General features: G+C 37.9%; 1 protein-coding gene across 3 annotated transcripts in view; it reads left to right on the top strand.

Moving 5' to 3' along the window:
* Nucleotides 1-20196, top strand: part of NDUFS4 (NADH:ubiquinone oxidoreductase subunit S4) — a 119476-nt gene extending 99280 nt beyond the window's left edge. For 2 of the 3 annotated variants that reach the window (XM_067730667.1, XM_067730666.1), the window contains one exon: nucleotides 19982-20196. In XM_067730667.1, the coding sequence (XP_067586768.1) occupies nucleotides 19982-19983 (2 nt within the window). In that variant the 3' untranslated portion in view covers nucleotides 19984-20196. Of the gene's footprint in view, nucleotides 1-12332; nucleotides 12350-19981 lie in introns of those variants that run through there. The other variant, XM_067730668.1, reaches the window with a different exon arrangement.
* The last annotated feature ends 435 nt before the right edge of the window (nucleotides 20197-20631 follow it).

The following is a 20631-nucleotide window of genomic DNA, read 5'->3' on the forward strand; positions in this document are numbered from 1 at the left end:
TGTGAAATACTTACATTAATAACATTTTAGCCATACAGATTTAACCTCAGGATGCTTAAGCATCTCTTCTGACTTGACAGCTCTTCCAATGTAGCTCATCAATAGTAACATATCAAATAAATCTAACTGTTTCTAGCACTTCTCGTTTTACAAAGTTGGAAGCACACATCTTTGAGATTCCCCAGAGGGCCTGTGGAAGATCACAAAGATAGTTTTAGATGCAAAGATATGCTGAATATTTTACATTTAGGATTTGATTTCTGGGAGGCAAAAATAAAACATTTTCAATAGATTTGAACATTTAGGAAATAGAATCACATGTGCCTGAGAAACAGTATTTGACTGCTCATGTCAAAGTGACAATTAAACTTATAAACATAGAGGTTAGCATAACTGTGAAGAACCTGAGCTCTTACATAAGTCATCAAGTACTTAAAGTCAACATAAAGCATATAAAGTTATTCTGTTAAGCCACAGAATCTTTGCAATCTAGGCAGATTAGACAAAAAGAATAACCCCTTCATTTTGTAGGTGAAAGCAATAAACAGTAAACTAATGAAACAAGCCCATCAAAATGGAGCAGACTTTGCAAGGATTTTAACACATATCATAGCTTTTCAGACTTATTTTCCAGACATACTGTAATCTAAGGCAAATAAAATTTACTTTTTCCAAATCTTACATAACTTTCTGTACCCATTCAGGTTTTGTCCTTCATAATTCTCTTTCTCATTCTGGAACAGCCATTTTACTTTAGGACCTAACTATTCTCTTTTCCCCTTGGTAAACAAAAACACATCTCATAACCTTGCATACAAAGTTATACCCTTTGCCACCATCACTCCCATCACACCCGTTGCCACCATCACTTCATTTCTGTATATTAATTCTATGAAAGTTACTTTGATTTCATAGAGGAAATAGACATAAGTTGAAAACTCTTAAACACCAGCATTTTAGTAGACAGGCAAGGGTCATTAATACACGTAACACAACTTTCTACAACTGTGTGCATTTTTTATTAACATCTTTTTTGGAGTATAATTGCTTTACAGTGTTGTGTTAATTTCTGCTGTATAACAAAGTGAATCAGCTATATGCATACATATATCCCCATATCCCCTCCTTCTTGCATCTCTCTCCCACCGTCCCGATCCCACCCCTCTAGGTGGTCACAAAGCACCACGCTGATCTCCCTGTGCTATGCGGTTGCTTCCCACTAGCTATTTTACGTTTGGTAGTGTATATATGTCCATGCCACTCTCTCACTTTGTCCCAGCTTACCTTTCCCCCTCCCCGTGTCCTCAAGTCCATTCTCTATGTCTGCGTCTTTATTCCTGTCCTGCCCCTAGGTTAATCAGAACCATTTTTTTTTAAGACTCCATATATATGTGTTAGCATATGGTATTTGTTTTTCTCTTTCTGACTTACTTCACTCTGTATGACAGACTCTAGGTCCATCCACCTCACTACAAATAACTCAATTTCATTTCTTTTTATGGCTGAGTAATATTCCATTTATATATGTGCCACATCTTCTTTATCTATGCATCTGTCGATGGACACTTAGGTTGCTTCCATATCCTGGCTATTGTAAAATAGTGCTGCAGTGAACATTGTGGTACATGACTCTTTTGCAATTATGGTATTCTCAAGGTATATGCCCAGTAGTGGGATTGCTGGGTCATATGGTAGTTCTGTTTTTAGTTTTTTAAGGAACTTCCATACTGTTCTCCATAGTGGCTGTATCAATTTAAATTCCCTCCAACAGTGCAAGAGGGTTCCCTTTTCTCCACACCCTCTCCAGCATTTATTGTTTGTAAATTTTTTGATGGCCATTCTGACTGGTGTGGGGTGATACCTCATTGTAGTTTTGATTTGCGTTTCTCTAATGATTAGTGATGTTGAGCATCTTTTCATGTGTTTGTTACAAGCTGGATATCTTTGGGAAAATGTCTATTTAGGTCTTCTGCACATTTTTGGATTGGGTTGTTTGTTTTGTTGATATTGAGCTACATGAGCTGCTTGTATATTTTGGAGATCAATCCTTTGTCAGTTGCTTCATTTGAAATATTTTCTCCCATTCTGAGGGTTGTCTTTTCATCTTGTTTATGGTTTCCTTTGCTGTGCAAAAGCTTTTAAGTTTCATTAGGTCCCAGTTGTTTATTTTTGTTTTTATTTCCATTTCTCTAGGAGGTGGGTGAAAAAGGATATTGCTGTGATTTATGTCATGAGTGTTCTGCCTGTGTTTTCCTCTAAGAGTGTCTGGCCTTACATTTAGGTCTTTAATCCATTTTGAGTTTATTTTTGTGTATGGTGTTACAAGTATTCTAACTTCATTCTTTTACATGTAGCTGTCCAGTTTTCCCAGCACCACTTATTGAAGAGGCTGTCTTTTCTCCATTGTATATTCTTGCCTCCTTTATCAGAGATAAGGTGCCCATATGTGCATGGGTTTGTCTCTGGGCTTTCTATCCTGTTCCATTGATCGGTATTTTTGTTTTTGTGCCAGTACCATACTGTCTTGATTACTGTAGCTTTATACTATAGTCTGAAGTCCGGAAGCCTGATTCCTCCAGCTCAATTTTTCTTTCTTAAGATTGTTTTGGCTATTCGTGGTCGGCTGTGTTTCCATACAAATTGTGAAATTTTTAGTTCTAGTTCTGTGAAAGATGCCATTGGTAGTTTGATAGGGATTGCACTGAATCTGTAGATTGCTTTAGGTAGTATATTTTCACAATATTAATTCCTCCAATACAAGAATATAGTATATCTCTCTATCTGTATCATCTTTAATTTTTTTCATCAATACCATATAGTTTTCTGCATACAGGTGTTTTGTCTCCTTAGGTAGGTTTATTCCTAGGTATTTTATTCTTTTTGTTGTAATGGTAAATGGTAGTGTTTCCTTAATTTCTCATCATTAGTGTATAGGAATGCAAGAGATTTCTGTGGATTAATTTTGTATCCTGCTACTTTATGAAATTCACTGATTAGCTCTAGTAGTTTTCTGGTAGCATCTTTAGGATTCTCTATGTATAGTATCATATCATCTGCAAACAGTGACAGTTTTACTTTTTCTTTTCCGACTTAGATTCTTTTTGTTTCTTTTTCTTCTCTGATTGCTGTGGCTAATACTTCCAAAACTATGTTGAATAATAGCGGTGAGAGTGGGCAACCTTGTCTTGTTCCTGATCTTAGTGGGAATGGTTTCAGTTTTTCAGCATTGAGAATGATGTTGGCTGTAGGTTTATCATATATGACCTTTATTATGTCAATATAGGTTCCCTGTATGCCTACTTACAGAAGAGTTTTATCATAAATGGGTGTTGAATTTTGTCAAAAGCTTTTTCTCCATCCATGGAGATGATCATATGGTTTTTATACTCAATTTGTTAATATGGTGTATCACATTGATTTGCATATATTGAAGAATCCTTGCATTCCTGGAATAAACCCCACTTGATCATGGTGTATGATCCTTTTAATGTGCTGTTGGATTCTGTTTGCTAAGTATTTTGTTGAGCATTTTTTGCATCTATGTTCATCAGTGATATTGGCCTGTAGTTTTCTCTCTTTGTGACATCTTTGTCTGGTTTTGGTATCAGGGTGATGGTGGCTTCGTAGAATGAGTTGGGGAGTGTTCCTCCCTCTGCTATATTTTGGAAGAGTTTGAGAAGGGTAGGTGTTAGCTCTTATCTAAATGTTTGATAGAATTCGCTTGTGAAGCCATCTGATCCTGGGCTTTTGTTTGTTGGAAGATTTTTAATCACAGTTTCAATTTCAGTGCTTATGATCGGTCTGTTTATATTTTCTATTTCTTCCTGGTTCTGTCTCGGAAGTTTGTGCTTTTCCAAGAATTTGTCCATTTCTTCCAGATTGTCCATTTTCTTGGCATATAGTCTCGGAAGGTTGCGCTCTTCTAAGAATTTGTCCATTTCTTCCAGATTGTCCATTTTCTTGGCATATAGTTGCTTATAGTAATCTCTAATGATCCTTTGTATTTCTGCAGTGTCAGTTGTTACTTCTCGTTTTTCATTTGTAATTCTGTTGATTTGAGTCTTCTACCTTTTTTCCTTGATGAATCTGGCTAATAGTTTATCAATTCTGTTTTTTTTTTTTTTTACATCTTTATTGGAGTATAATTGCTTTACAATGATGTGTTAGCTTCTGCTTTATAACAAAGTGAATCAGTCATACATATACACATGTTCCCATATCTGCTCCCTCCTGGGTCTCCCTCCCTCCCACCCTCCCCATCCCACCCCTCTAGGTGTTCACAAAGCACCGAGCTGATCTCCCTGTGCTATGCGTCTGCCTCCCACCAGCTATCCATTTTACCTTTGGTAATGTATACATGTCCATGCCACTCTCTTGCCCTGTCACAGCTTACCCCTCCTCCTCCCCCTCCCCACATCCCCAAGTCCATTCTCTAGTAGGTCTGCGTCCCCTTTCCGGTCTTACCCCTAGGTTCCTCATGACATTCTTTCTTTTCTTTCTTGAATTCCATATATATGTTTTAGCATATGGTATTTGTCTTTCTCTTTCTGACTTACTTCACTCTGTATGACAGACTCTAGGTCCATCCACCTCATTACAAATAACTCAATTTCATTTCTTTTTATGGCTAATATTCCATTGTATATATGTGCCACATCTTATTTATCCATTCATCCTATGATGGACACTTAGGTTGTTTCCATCTCCAGGCTATTGTAAGTAGAGCTGCAATGCACATTTTGGTACATGACTCTTTTTGAATTACGGTTTTCTCAGGGTATATGCCCAGTAGTGGGACTGCTGGGTCATATGGTAGTTCTATTTGTAGTTTTTTAAGGAACCTCCATACTGTTCTCCATAGTGGCTGTACCAATTCACATTCCCACCAGCAGTGCAAGAGTGTTCCCTTTTCTCCACACCCTCTCCAGCATTTCTTGTTTGTAGATTTTTTGACGATGGCCATTCTGATTGGTGTGAGGTGATACCTCATTGTAGTTTTGATTTGCATTTCTCTAATGATTAATGATGTTGAGCATTCTTTCATGTGTTTGTTGGCAGTCTGTATATCTTCTTTGGAGAAACGTCTATTTAGGTCTTCGGCCCATTTTTGGATTGGGTTGTTTGTTTTTTTGTTATTGAGCTGCATGAGCTGCTTGTAAATTTTGGAGATTAATGCTTTGTCAGTTGCTTCATTTGCAAATATCTTCTCCCATTGTGCAGGTTGTCCTTTGGTCTTGTTTACGGTTTCCTTTGCTGTGCAAAAGCTTTGAAGTTTCATTAGGTCCCATTTGTTTATTTTTGTTTTTATTTCCATTTCTCTAGGAGGTGGGTCAAATAGAAACTTGCTGTGATTTATGTCATAGAGTGTTCTGCCTATGTTTTCCTCTAAGAGTTTGATAGTTTCTGGCCTTACATTTAGGTCTTTAATCCATTTTGAGCTTATTTTTGTGTATGGTGTTAGGTAGTGATGTAATCTCATACTTTTTCATGTAGCTGTCCAGTTTTCCCAGCACCACTTATTGAAGAGGCTGTCCTTTCTCCACTCTACATTCCTGCCTCCTTTATCAAAGACAAGGTGACCATATGTGCGTGGGTTTATCTCTGGGCTTACTATTGTGTTCCATTGATCTATCTTTCTGTTTTTGTGCCAGTAACATACTGTCTTGATTACTGTAGCTTTGTAGTATAGTCTGAAGTCAGCGAGCCTCATGCCTCCAGCTCTGTTTTTCGTTCTCAAGATTGCTTTGGCTCTTCGGGGTCTTTTGTGTTTCCATACAAATTGTGAAATTTTTTGTTCTAGTTCTGTAAAAAAATGCCAGTGGTAGTTTGATAGGAATTTCACTGAATCTGTAGATTGCCTTGGGTAGTAGAGTCATTTTCACAGTGTTCTCTTTTCCAATCCACAAACATGGTATATCTCTCCATCTATTTGTATCATCTTTAATTTCTTTCATCAGTGTCTTATAATTTTCTGCATACAGGTCTTTTGTCTCCTTAGGTAGGTTTATTCCTAGATATTTTATTCTGTTTGTTGCAATGGTAAATGGGAGTGTTTTCTTGATTTCACTTTCAGATTTTTCATCATTAGTGTATAGGAATGCAAGAGATTTCTGTGCATTAATTTTGTATCCTGCTACTTTACCAAATTCATTGATTAGCTCTAGTAGTTTTCTGGTAGCATCTTTAGGATTCTCTATGTATAGTATCATGTCATCTGCAAACAGTGACAGCTTTACTTCTTCTTTTCCGATTTGGATTCCTTTTATTTCCTTTTCTTCTCTGATTGCTGTGGCTAAAACTTCCAAAACTATGTTGAATAAGAGTGGTGAGAGTAGGCAACCTTGTCTTGTTCCTGATCTTAGTGGAAATGCTTTCAGTTTTTCACCATTGAGGATGATGTTGGCTGTGGGTTTGTCATATATGGCCTTTATTATGTTGAGGAAAGTTCCCACTGTGCCTACTTTCTGCAGGGTTTTAATTGTAAATTGGTGTTGAATTTTGTCCAAAGCTTTCTCTGCATCTATTGAGATGATCATATGGTTTTTCTCCTTCAATTTGTTAATATGGTGTATCACGTTGATTGATTTGCATGTATTCAAGAATCCTTGCATTCCTGGAATAAACCGCACTTAATCATGGTGTATGATCCTTTTAATGTGCTGTTGGATTCTGTTTGCTAGTATTTTGTTGAGCATTTTTGCATCTATGTTGATCAGTGATATTGGCCTGTAGTTTTCTTTCTTTGTGACATCCTTGTCTGGTTTTGGTATCAGGGTGATGGTGGCCTCGTAGGATGAGTTTGGGAGTGTTCCTCCCTCTGCTATATTTTGGAAGAGTTTGAGAAGGATAGGTGTTAGCTCTTCTCTAAATGTTTGATAGAATTCGCCTGTGAAGCCATCTGGTCCTGGGCTTTTGTTTGTTGGAAGATTTTTAATCACAGTTTCAATTTCAGTGCTTGTGATTGGTCTGTTTATATTTTCTATTTCTTTCTGATTCAGTCTTTGCAGGTTGTACATTTCTAAGAATTTGTCCATTTCTTCCAGGTTGTCCATTTTATTGGCATAGAGTTGCTTGTAGTAATCTCTCATGATCTTTTGTACTTCTGCAGTGTCAGTTGTTACTTCTCCTTTTTCATTTCTAATTCTGTTGATTTGAGTCTTTCCCTTTTTTCTTGATGAGTCTGGCTAATGGTTTATCAATTTTTTTTATCTTCTCAAAGGACCAACTTTTAGTTTTATTGATCTTTGCTATCATTTCCTTCATTTCTTTTTCATTTATTTCTGATCTGATCTTTATGATTTCTTTTCCTTCTGCTAACTTTGGGGGTTTTCTGTTCTTCTTTCTCTAATTTATTTAGGTAAGGTTAGGTTGTTTATGAGATGTTTCTTGTTTCTTGATGTAGGATTATATTGCTATAAACTTCCCTGTTAGAACTGCCATTGCTGCATCCGATAAGTTTTGGGTTATCGTATTTTCATTGTCATTTGTTTCTAGGTATTTTTTGATTTCCTCTTTGATTTCCTCAGTGATCACTTGGTTATTTAGTAGTGTGTTGTTTAGCCTCCATGTGTTTGTATTTTTTACAGTGTTTATCTTGTATTTGATATGAAGTCTCATAGTGTTGTAGTCAGAAAAGATACTTGATTTCAAGTTTCTTAAATTTACCAAGGCTTGATTTGTGACCGAAGCTATGATCTATCCTGGAGAATGTTCCATGAGCACTTGAGAAGAAAGTGTATTCTGTTGTTTTTGGATGGAATGTCATATAAATATCAGTTAAGTCCATCTTGTTTAATGTGTCATTTAAAGCTTGTGTTTCCTTATTTATTTTCATTTTGGATTATCTGTCCATTGGTGAAAGCAGGGTGTTGCAGTCCCCTAATATTGTGTTACTGTCTATTTCCCCTTTTACGGCTGTTAGCATTTGCCTTATGTATTGAGGTGCTCCTATGTTAGGTGCATAAATATTTACATTTGTTATATCTTCTTTTGGGATTGATCCCTTGATCATTATGTAGTGTCCTTCTTAGCCTCTTGTAATAGTCTTTAAAATCTATTTTGTCTGATATGAGAATTGCTACTCCAGCTTTCTTTTGATTTCCATGTGCATGCAATATCTTTTTCCATCCCCTCACTTTCAGTCTGTATGTGTTCCTAGGTCTGAAGTGGGTTCCTTGTAGACAGCATATATACGGTCTTGTTTTGTATCCATTCAGCCAGTCTATGTCTTTTGGTTGGAGCATTTAATCCATTTACATTTAAGGTAATTATCGATATGTATGTTCCTATTAGCATTTTCTTAATTGTTTTGCGTTTTTTATTGTAGGTCTTTTCTTTCTTTTGTGTTTCCTGCCTAGAGAAGTTCCTTTAGCATTTGTTGTAGAGCTGGTTTGGTGGTGCTGAATTCTCTTAACTTTTGCTTATCTGTAAAGGTTTTAATTTCTCCATCGAATCTGAATGAGACCTTTGCTGCGTAGAGTATTCTTGGTTGTAGGTTTTTCCCTTTCATCAGTTTAAATATGTCCTGCGACTCCCTTCTGGCTTGCAGAGTTTCTGCTGAAAAATCAGTTGTTAACCTTATGGGGAGTCTCTTGTATGTCATTTGTTGTTTTTCCCTTACTGCTTTTAATATTTTTCTTTATTTAGTTTTTGATAGTTTGAGTAATATGTGTCTTGGTGTGTTTCTCCTTGGTTTTATACTGTATGGGACTGTCTGCACTTCCTGGACTTGATTGGCTATTTCCTTTCCCATATTAGGGAAGTTTTCAACTATAATCTCTTCAAATATTTTCTCAGTCCCTTTCTTTTTCTCTTCTTCTTCTTCTGGGAACCCTGCAATTCAAATGTTGGTGCTGTTTACTGCTGTCTCAGAGGTCTCTGAGATTGTGTTCAATTATTTTCATTCTTTTTCCTTTATTCTGCTCCCTGGCAGTTATTTCCACCATTTTATCTATCAGCTCACTTATCCATTCTTCTGACTCACTTATTCTGTTATTGATTCCTTCTAGAGTATTCTTAATTTCTGTAATTGTGTTGCTCATCACTGTTTGTTTGCTCTTTAGTTCTTTTAGATCCTTGTTAAATGTTTCTTGTATTTTCTCCATTCTGTTTCTGAGATTTTGGATCATCTTTACTGTCATTAATCTGAATTCTTTTTCAAGTAGGTTGCCTATTTCGTCTTCATTTATTATTTGGTCTTGGAGGTTTTTACCTTGCTCATTCGTCTGTAACATATTTTTTTGTTTGTTTTGATTGGTGGTGCTGTATTCTTCTCTTACTGGTTGTTTGGCCTGAGACATCCAGCACTGGAGTTTGCAGGTAGTTAGTTAGATAGAGCTGGTTCTTAGTGCTGAGATGAGGACCTCCAGGAGGCCTCACTCTGACTGATATTCCCTGGGGTCTGAGGTTCTCTGTTAGTCCAGTGGTTTCCACTCGGAGCTCCCACCAAAGGTGCTCAAGCCCTACGTCCGGCCTGGGAGCCAAGATCCTGGAAGCTTCGTGGCAAAATAAAAGAAACAGGAAGGAAGGAGGGAGGGAGGGAGGGAAGGAAACAAGGAGCAGTACAATATCAAAGAATAAAAAAGAAAATAAAATTAGAAAGATAAAAAATATATTAGGAAAAATAAAACTATAATTGAAACAACTGCCACAAGGTAAAATAAATCCAGAACAGAAAAAAAGAAAACAACAAAAAAGCGGGGGGGGGGGGGGGTGTGGGGAACAAGCCAAAAGGAGAGATCATTAATAAAGTATAAAGAATAAAATAAAATTAGAAAAATAAAAGATTAGGAAAAATAAAGATATATAAGAATGAACAACAATGAATCAACAAGGTATAACAGACCTCCAATCTAATAGAGAAAAAAGAAAAGAAAAAATCCTTGGCTATGAGGGTGGAGCTTAGGCAGGGGCAGGGTTTAGGGTGGGGCAGGGCCTAGGCTCAGTACCCACATAGCTGGGAAAGGCCCTGGGGGCGTGGCCTAGGTGGGGCGATTTTTAAGCATGGGGCAGGGCCTCTGCTTAGGACCTGCTAGGAAGGGGAGAGGCAGTAAGTGGGAAGGAAGGGCCTCTGGAGTGTGGAGTTCTGGAGTTAGGAGGTAAGGCCCTGGGTGAGGGTGTGTGGCTGGGGTTTACGCCCAGCGCATTGGAAGGGTTCTCCGAGTGTAGAGGTAGGGCCCTGGGTGGGGGTGTAGGGGTGGGCTTGGGCTCTGTGCAGCAGGAGGGAGGCTCTGAGGGCAGAGGATTAGGCCCAGGAGCCCAACAGGCTTCCTGATGCCTACGTGGCCAGGGAAAGCCCTGGCTGTGTTCCCTTCCATTACTTCGCACCCCTCCCCCACCATCTCCCCCAGGGTCTCCCCCGTTGCCACTGGACCTCTAACTGTGGGTGGGTCTCACTGGGTGTAGGAACTCCTTCTCTCCCCCAGCCATCACTCAGGGGTGCTGGTCCCAGAGGTCGGGCCTTTACTTTTGTACCCCCTTACCTCCCTCCCATTCCCTCAGGACCCAGGCAGCTGGAGGGGGCCTAGGTGGGCAGAGAATTTGGCCCAGGATCTCAACAGGTTCCTGGGGATCCAGGTGGGCAGGGGAAACCTGGCCACGCTCCCTTTTGATCTTCTGCCCTCCTAACGGTTCACCAGTTTCCCCCTTCAGGCTGGGATCCCTTCCCCTCCCAAAGCCACCCCTCAGGGGTGCCAGTCCCATCCCCCCTCCACTTCTCCTCCCCCTTCACTCCCCACGTCCTACCCAGTCGTTGGGGGTTCCTCCCGTCCCCTTAGGTGACCGTGGTCACCCACCGGTGCCTGGCAGGTACCCTAGTTGTGAGGAGACGCAAATTCCGCGTCCTCCTAGTAAGCCATCTTCGTGTGCATTCCTTACAGTCCAACTTATCCAAGTGGCAAAAATGAACGTGTCCATTAACAAACCAAAGATACAGCCTCCCTGTAGCATATAAAAGAAGCAAAAGTACATAAATTTAAATTTTTGCTTAGTAATCAATTGTTCAGTATTTTATTGTAGAAATTATCTAGGTATCTAATAAATATTCATTAATATCATTTAAGGTTTTAGGTTATCTAAAGATCCTGGAAATTAATTTTAAAGATGACATATTGCAAAATGTAATTAGTGTTGAAATAAAATTGTTAGAATAACTAATCATTGTAGATAAACACAAATTTACATTTTGCAGGATTGTAAAACATTGAAAAGAAGTAATGTTAGCTTATTTGATCAGAAAACTTGTATAAGTTTAGAAAGACTGTATTCAGGTAGAATAAAAATCTATGCTTGTGTTATATTTAACACTGATATATTAGAGAAAACATAGCTGTTTTTATTAAACAAAAATTCAATTTGCCATTTGCCAAAATTTACCTATATTACCTGAATTTAAATTCTTAAATGTTTGTTAGGTCCTATAAGAATACTTTTTAAAACCTAGCACATTCAAGGTATTAGAAAGTCAGTTCCCTCATTTTAGGAATATTCCACTTATACAAGCACGTATTTTCTCTATACCCAGTCAGAACAGAGCCCCTTAATGATATTTTATAATCTAATTCATTAATTCCATCTGGAGGTAGAAAAACACTAGCCACACACATAATGAGAAGTAAAGGCATTTCTGAATTAATAGGTTATGTAGACACACATAGTCACACAAAGAACTTATAATTTCAATTCTGAAATTTCAGCCATGGGTTAATAGTAAACATAGAATTTTAATATTCACTGGTCGACACTAAAGAGCTGTTCTCTACTCAGTGATTACAACTTCTTCATTTATCTGACCTCAAATAGGAAGGACTAACAAACCAGATTTTCTGTCTTTTCTCATCTGAGAATGGATTTCTAAAGGCATTAATCCATTTTGGTTGTTTTAAATTAATTTTAAAAAATGTTATTATAATTTTTTAAAATTTATTTTTGGCTGCGTTGGGTCTTTGTTGCTGTGTGTGGGCTTTCTCTAGTTGTAGTGAGTGGGGGCTACTCTTCGTTGTGGTGCGTGGGCTTCTCATTGTGGTGGCTTCTCTTGTTGCAGAGCATGGGCTCTAGGCACGTGGGCTTCAGTAGTTGCAGCACAAAGGCTCAGTAGTTGCGGTGCACAGGCTTAGTTGCTCCACGGCATGTGGGATCTTCCTAGACCAGGGATCAAACCCGTGTCCCCTGCATTGGCAGGCAGATTCTTAACCACTGAGCCACCAGGGAAGTCCCCATTAATCCATTTTAAGGGAATCATTAAATGATCAGACCTTTAAATCAGTTCCCCAGATTAGTAGAGAACAACATTGAAATTTGAAAAACGAGAATCAGCAAAGTTCTCTTACTTTCAGAAGCCAAGAAAAGATATGCCTGAGCTTAAAATAAGGTACACAACTTCTGGTGAAGAAATTTACTTGGTTTTGGTTGGTGAACCTATTGGGCATCTCAGTAGTACCTCCAAAATTGTTAAAAGAATATCCTGAAAAAGATGAGATTATGATTTAATATAGATATAAGTAAACATGTGTTGAAGAATTTATTTTACTCATGAAATAAGGGAGCCAGGCAGGCGTTATAACCAGTTCAAAGGAAAAGTCAGTACAGCACAAATTTATATAGAGTGAAAGAATGAGATGAATTGCAAATAGAAACAAAACTGGTTTTTCCAAGGCCTAGGGAGTCACCAGGCAGGACAGAATTTATATATCCATCAAGTACAGTTGATTCTCATTATTCATGGTAGTTATGTTTTTTTCGTTTGTTTGTTTTTTGCGGTGCGCGGGCCTCTCACTGTTGTGGCCTCTCCCGTTGAGGAGCACAGGCTCCGGACGCACAGGCTCAGTGGCCATGGCTCACGGGCCCAGCCGCTCCGCGGCATGTGGGATCTTCCCGGACCGGGGCACGAACCCGTGTCCCCTGCATCGGCAGGCGGACTCTCAACCACTGTGCCACCAGGGAAGCCCGGTAGTTATGTTTTATAAAGTCACCACAAACACTAAATTAGTGAATACTGAAATATTGCTCCTAGGGAAAATGATTCCTGTGAGACTCTGATCACAAAATTTTGTCAGCCAATCAATACACCATCTTGTTTTTATGTGTGTTTCTGTTTAAAAGTACCTTATTTAATGTATTTTGTTGATTCATGAACATTGAACTCATGGCCAACAGCATTATGCCTGAATGACGCTTATCTAACACAACTTGGCACATCACAGCCTTCTTGCACTTAGAAACACTAAACAGCACTGAACCACTACCGTTGGGGGTCATTTTAAACAGTGAAATTACCAACAAGAAGCGCAAAAATGCAAAAAACGTGGCTGTGAATAGACTACAGAAAGGATACTTGTTTACAGTGTGAGAGCTGAAACAAGAAGGCAGAGCATTACCTCGTTTGATCTCAGCTGGAGCATGTGTGTTGGATGACTCAAAATTTTCATTGCTCTGTGCATGTCATGAATGACCATGGAAGCCTCACAAGTATGCATTTTGGGTTTACAAATGAATTTTAGTGAGTAGGCGAATTTGAAAATACAGAATCTGCGAATAATGAAGATTATTTGTACATACAACGTTTGGAATTGCAAAGTAACTCAAAGAAGATTAACAGCTATGATCTGTTGTTCTATAAACACTGCGTCGTCTCTACTGAAGCACCAATTTTTTTTTCTACATAATTCTTTCTTCCCAATCCCCAGTCCCAGTACTACTGACTGTCTTGTGGCTAGGGAAATGTTCCGTTTGGCTGCTAAGGAGAAAGACAGACAGACAAACGTGAAATCCTTAGATTCTCTGTTGGAAGTCTGAAATAATTTTTCTCATAGAGATAGTGTTATACATGGGGGCTTAGTGAGGTTCTAGTATATTTTGGGTTATATAGGATTCTGGAAATCTACAGGATTCTGGAGATCCCTACACACAGACCACACCCAGACCAATTATGTCAAAATCTGAGTGATTTTCTTTTCTTTCTTTCTTTTTTTTTTTTTTTTTTTGCCGTACGCGGGACCCTCACTGCTGTGGCCTCTCCCGTTGCGGAGCGCAGGCTCCGGACGTGCAGGCTCAGCGGCCATGGCTCACGGGCCCAGCCGCTCCGCGGCATGTGGGATCTTCCCGGACCGGGGCACGAACCCGTCCCCTGCATCGGCAGGCGGACTCTCAACCACTGTGCCACCAGGGAAGCCCCTAAGTGATTTTTGAAAATCTACCTTTGTTGTATAGTTTCGTTCTCTAGAAAAATGTGTTGTAAATTTCTAATGACTGATTTTCAAATGTACTTTTGGAACACAAACCAGTTTGTTTTGTGGCAACTTCTGAATAATGTGGCTCCAAAATAATAATACTGTATAGCAAATATATTATTTGAACAGATAAAATTTAAGGGAGCATTAACTATCGTATCAAAGGTTTTTTTTTTTTTTTTTGGTCTTTGCAGCTGTGGCAGGTGTAGGGTGTTGCTAATCCATCTTACATAAGTTTCATGGAAAGAACTGCTTTGCCAGTGTATCCAAAATACATTTCTCCTCTATAATATTTTCTAAAAGAAGATCTAAGATATTTTTAAATTATTCTGAACCTCTTCCTCTCCCCCAAAATATTAGATACGTGAGAATTTCAAATAGGGGTACTTTTTTCGGCCACATCACGCGGCATGCAGGATCTTATTTATTTCCCCGACTAGGGATCAAACCGGCGCTCCCTGCAGTGGAAGCGCAGAGGCTTAACCACTGGACCACCAGGGAAGTCCCAAGGTACTTTTGAGTGCCTGTAAAGCTACTTTTCTTCCTTCTCCCCTTCCTTCCTTAAATTATATTTTAAGTTTATGCTTTGCTTTTACCTAGGCGCATAGTATGGGTCCATGGCCTGGTGGGGAATCTTGAAACTTTCTAAGTATCAACATACCTCTCAAAGTCTTTGCTATTCTGATCCCATGCCTCTGCTAGCAGTGACTGCCAGATATGTCAGTTTGTGCCAAATTATGTGATCGTTCTTACTTTGTACACAAATGGACAGTAGGAAAAATCATTAAACCGTTCACTTCCAAATATCAGAGTTTGCGATTAGGTTATTGGAGGAGAAAGACCTTTAACAGGACTTGAACCAAGGTTACTAGAGGTAACATATTTCACAAGCAGTAAAAACACTGATGAATGTTTCTCTGTATTTCTGCATTACTGAACCATAAATAAAATGGTTCTGTAAATTTAAATGAATGGGATTTTCTTTTGTCTCATACATGGAATTCATAAATTATTGGGGTCTCGTTTTGTTCAGAGGCTTTTCTGTTTTTGTTTTTTGGTAGTATTTGAAAAGGTTACACCAGACATTCATATCATAGGACGTAGAATATACCAGCCACAATCTGGAGGTCAACAAAATAAATGGGCATATTTCTGAAGAAGAAATTGAGCATGGGATATCACAGATCACATTTTAAGTTTATTGGAGCATTTGCCAGAGGTATTTCTCTGATACTAGGGCTTAACGTTCAAATATCTTTGTGAAAGCATTCCAGTGTGTGAAACAGCAAAGGGAGTCAGCTTCTCATCATTTGGGTGCTGTTGGTTGGATTTGTGGTTAATCCATGCCATATGGCTGCTCTCCTCAGTGGGAAGTGACGGCAGCCCTAGGAGCTTTACCCCATCCCTGGGCAGCTGCCTTAGACTCAGTTGCTTTGATCTTCTTCTGTTGCACAGCTGGGAGGAGCAAGGGCTGGTTTTCAGAACAACCAGAACAACAGAACAACACATGAAACCATTGTCATAGATTACACCTTGATTTTATACAAGCATTCTTCAGAGAGTGCAAGCGTTTTCACTTTCATAATCTCATTCAAAAACTCGTTTGAGTTATTTCTTTAAAAAAAATTTTCAGGTTGCAAAAGCAATTCCTGTGGAAATTTAAACATTTCACAAATAAGATTCCATTCTGAAAGGTCTATGTTTTATTTCCCACAGGTTATATTATCTTCTGTCCTTCTAAGAACAAGTTTCAAATAGGAAAGTAGAAAAGATGAGTACAATTCATGAAACATACTCATTAAGTACAAATGTTCAATGTCCTTTCAAGTGCTTTTACTCTTGTAGTTATCTTGTCTTTTTAGTTTAAGCTACAGCTTGCCCCAGTAGCCTTTATACTGCTACAATATTACAAAAATAATTTTAAAAGATTGTGGTATGAAGTTTTTAGTGGGACCAGTAAATTTGTTCATCCAGGCACTGTAAGGTAGACACTTTGTAGAGGGATGCTTGGAAATGTGGTCAGATTCTTAACAGGGTTCCAGAAAAGGGCAAATTTTCATTGTAACATCAGTCCTACATAGTAGAAAACTGCTGAAAAATCCAAAGGGAGATTTTACGTAGACTCTGACTTGAGTTTCAGTCTATTGTGAATTGTCATTAGACTTCCTCATACCCTTCTTTGCTTTTACTTAATCAGAGAAACACAGTTGCTTGTGTCGCTTAGGGAACAGAGTTTTCCGTAGAAAAATCACTGGTGGCTGTGATAAAGTGGAAAGGAATAGCATAGAGACGGATGCCGTTAGCAAACGCAGGTTTCTTCCATGGGTGTTTCTGTTTGTTTCACAGGGTGCTTTGCCCATCCACATTCCAATCCCTATAATGATACTTCTATTTATTGTTGTTATCACTATCAACAGCAACTATAATCTGGCTCACAATTCCCAAGAGTCAGCTCACTCCTTAGTTACCAGGAGAAAACCCAAACCAGTTGTTCTTTTATGTGTACAAAACCCCAGTCTTCTCACATTGCAGTGACCCTGACAGCGTTTTCAGACTCCATGGACAGAACAGATAATAGAGCTATGTCTGCATTCTGAGGCAGTAAAAAAAAAATTCTTTTTCTCCCTCGTGGCTGAAGGATTAACTGTAATTGAAAGTGATTATCAAGTATGTGTGTGTGTGTATAGTACCAATTACTAAATATTTCTAAGTGCTTTCTCATTTCTTCTTCAGTTCCTCTTAGTGTCTTTATTGGGCTGGAGAATGTGTGTAGGAAGGCAGAGGGGGAGGGAACGTAAGTCGTCTCACCCATCATTTGGCAAGAAAAAGATCACAGAGTCTTGGGTAACTTACCAGTAATCATTACAATAACCAGACATAGAATCCACACTAGAAACGATTTCCTTTCTTCACAACTATGGGGGGACATATGGAGGACATAGCCTTACTTTCCAGGGATTCTTAAAACCGTCTTTTCAACTCATTTACAAAAATAAACAGAAAAAAAAGTTAGGAAATCACACAGGTTGAAAGGAGATGGGTGAAATAGATAAAAATTGCAGTTACAGGGAAATGCCATTTTATTATGAGGTGGTTAGGTGCATAGACTTAACCTGAATTAAAATCCAGGCTTTGCCACTTATTAGCCATGTGGCTTTAGGCTGCTTGTTTATGTTCTCTATTTTTCCTCATAATTAGATATAAAATCAGGGTATTTATAATGCCTACCTCATAAGCCAGGCAACCTATGAACTCAATTTTAAAACTCAGTGCAGGACCTAGAACACAGAATACCAGGCGCATTCCTGAATGGAGGCCTTTGTACTTGCGTTCTTTTTGCCTTCAAGCTCTCTTTCCAGACATCCACATGACTAACTCTCTGATGTCCTTTATGTCTTTGCTCAAATGTGATCTTCTCAGGGACGGAAGGTGCCCCTATCTGCCCTTTCTAAAATGTTTTCTCTTTAGTACTCATTAGTATATAATATATATTTTTAATTGTACGTTTTACTATATTAGCACGTAATATACTATGCATTTACTTATTAACTTCTCCTCCCCTACTGACTTGAAGAAGTTTGGAAATTTTTTGTTTACTGCTTTACCTCTGGTGTCTAAACAGTTCCTGACACAGAGAAGGCAATTGATAATCTTTGTTAAATGTATAACAAATGCTCAGTAAATATTATTGTTATACCTGCTTTACTGAATTGAGTATTTTATAATTATCAGCACCACTTGCTGATTAATGTAGGAAATGCTTGAGAAGTTTATAATGTTAAAATTATACTTAGTTCACAGTATTAATTTGCTTACCAAAACCCCTTTCTATAGTTAATAACTAGGCCAAATTATGCCTAACTAGATTCAAAGCATCATAAGTTCAAAATTAATGGGTTCCAATATGACAGATTTTATTCACATTAATACTTCATATAGAAGATAAGTTGCTAGGAAGTTGCAAATCAAACTTGAGGGAGAAATAATACCTTTACGTTTATCAAGTTCTTACTATAAACCACAAGAACCAATAGAGTATGGTTAAGGCACAGGCTCCAGAATCAGACTGTGTTCAAATACTGCTTCTGCCCTTTCCTAGCTGAGTGACCTTGTGCTAGTTACCTAACCATTCTGTGCCTCAGTTTCCTCAGTTATATAAAAGAACTAATATTAATTCATATAAAGGTTTTAGAAAAATACCTTTCTCATAGAAGTTAATAAATGCCAGGACTTTACATGAATTAGCTTGTTTAAACCTCATGACAACCTATAAAGTAGGTACTGTTCTTATGCTCTTTAGTAAATTTTTTGAAATTCAAACAACCACTTGTTAATATACCAGTATTTGGGGTTCTGTGAAAGTAAGATGTATTTTAAACCATTTGTTTCATTTGCATTCCTCCTCCATTTCCTTATAGCAAATAGGCTTTCTTTGAAGATAGTGTTCTAGCAGTGGAGTTATTAATTATTTCCCCTTTTTGGGCACTGAAATAGGCATACTAGCAGTATACTTTGATGATTTGAGTTTCATAGGCTTCACTTTTACGGCAAAATCGAATTCTAAAAGGCTTGTTGCAACGTAAGCTTTGTGGTAGCAAATACTATACTCACCTAGAGGCACTAGAATTCATAACAACTCACAAGATCAAGAAGCTTACTTAATTAGACTACAGTATTCAGTTTGGAAATTTTATATATGACTGCATGATTCAGCCATGAATCAAATGTTTCAAGGTGAGTTATTTGAAGAAAGTTCTAGAAGAGAAGAATGACAAATTACAGAGATGGAAAATGGATCTAATGAAGAAAAGTGAGTTATATAGATAGGTTGCTTGGACTAGGGAATAAAAGTATGACAATTATATTTTCAAGGAGGAGTGTGTTTATTTGGTTTTTCTCCATGTCTTAGAAGAACTGAACTATACTTAAAGCAGAAGGTATAGACATATATAAATCCAGTTTTCAAAATTGTAAAACACTGAGAAGGGCTTTGGAGAGAAGGTATAAACTCTCAGAAGGGAATAGACAGTTTAGACCAGTGGTACTCAAATTTCTATGCATAAAAATCTCCTGGGATCAATTAAGTACAGATTCCCAGGTCCCCACAAGAGATTCTGATCCAATGGATCTCTGGTCAGGCCTAAGAATTTGCACTGTTATCAGATACTTCAATGGGAGTCTAATGTAGACAGCCCTTGAAACAAATGTTGAAAAACTTTTTGAGTTTAATCTGCCTGTCAAACTCCAGGGAGCTCAACCAAGTAATCTCTTATGGTCTCCTCTAACTCTGATTTATATAGTTAGTTCTGTACATGTTTCTCTGTATCACTTCAAGTGAGCTCCAAACTGTTATAAAGGCACCAGCTCTTAGAAAGCAGTGAGATGGGTTATATTGTTCAGTATTGCTCATTACAGCTAAAGAAATCACATATTAAACCACAAAGAGGAATGGAAATTTTTACATAATACATAACTAATGGATATTTGAACAAGTAATATTCAGCAAGGAGAAATTAAATCATGGCTTACACCTTTAAGATATGGTAAATCATCTTCAGGCAATACTTTAGACCCTCTCGTCACACAGGATTACAAGGGGACGCATTACTAAATATTTATATTTCAAATGTGTTGACACATACTCTTGATAAATGAACATTAAATTTATGAAAGTTAGTTAGCCTCTGCTCGCTGTGTTCTTCAGGTGTCCTCTTTAATTCTGTTCTTGTGTGTTTATTTTTGTTTTTGTTTTCTAGGATGGAGCTATGATGTTGAAGAGAGAAGGGTTCCGAAACCCAAGTCCAAGTCTTACGGCGCAAACTTTTCTTGGAACAAAAGAACAAGAGTATCCACAAAATAGGTTGGCACGGATTATATCTCTGCTTGTCTGTGAATAAAGTCAGCTGTTCAGTATTTATAGTCCGTGTATATTACACCTCAATCTCCTAATAAATTTGACCTTTAAACTACATTTTGTGGTGTCATTTTAAATGTTTTTTGATGTCTAAAATTAAACTTGTTATAATTTCCTTTATAGAGAGACATTTTCAGGTGATCATACCTCTAGGAAATTTCGGCACTTAATCTATTAAAAGGAGTACTTGAAATCTGCAATATTGAAGTTTTATATTTGCTTTTTATGACCATTCTCAAGTTAATAATATTTATAAACTACCAGCCATCATTATCAAAATGCTGTCTTAGAAATTTTCCTTTTATCATAGGTAAAGAAATTCATGATTACGTTGCAATCTGATAAACCTAAACCCAAATCTCCTTATTGTTGAAACCCTCTTCTTTAATTAGAAATATTCTCTAAGTTTCTTTGAGCCTGAATGAATTGTGTTCCATACTAAATGCTGCCCACAAATCAACACTTCATGATTGTGAGGTCCAGGTAAAGATT

This window comes from Pseudorca crassidens, chromosome 3, assembly GCF_039906515.1.
Source record: "Pseudorca crassidens isolate mPseCra1 chromosome 3, mPseCra1.hap1, whole genome shotgun sequence".
Lineage (NCBI taxonomy): Eukaryota > Metazoa > Chordata > Mammalia > Artiodactyla > Delphinidae > Pseudorca > Pseudorca crassidens.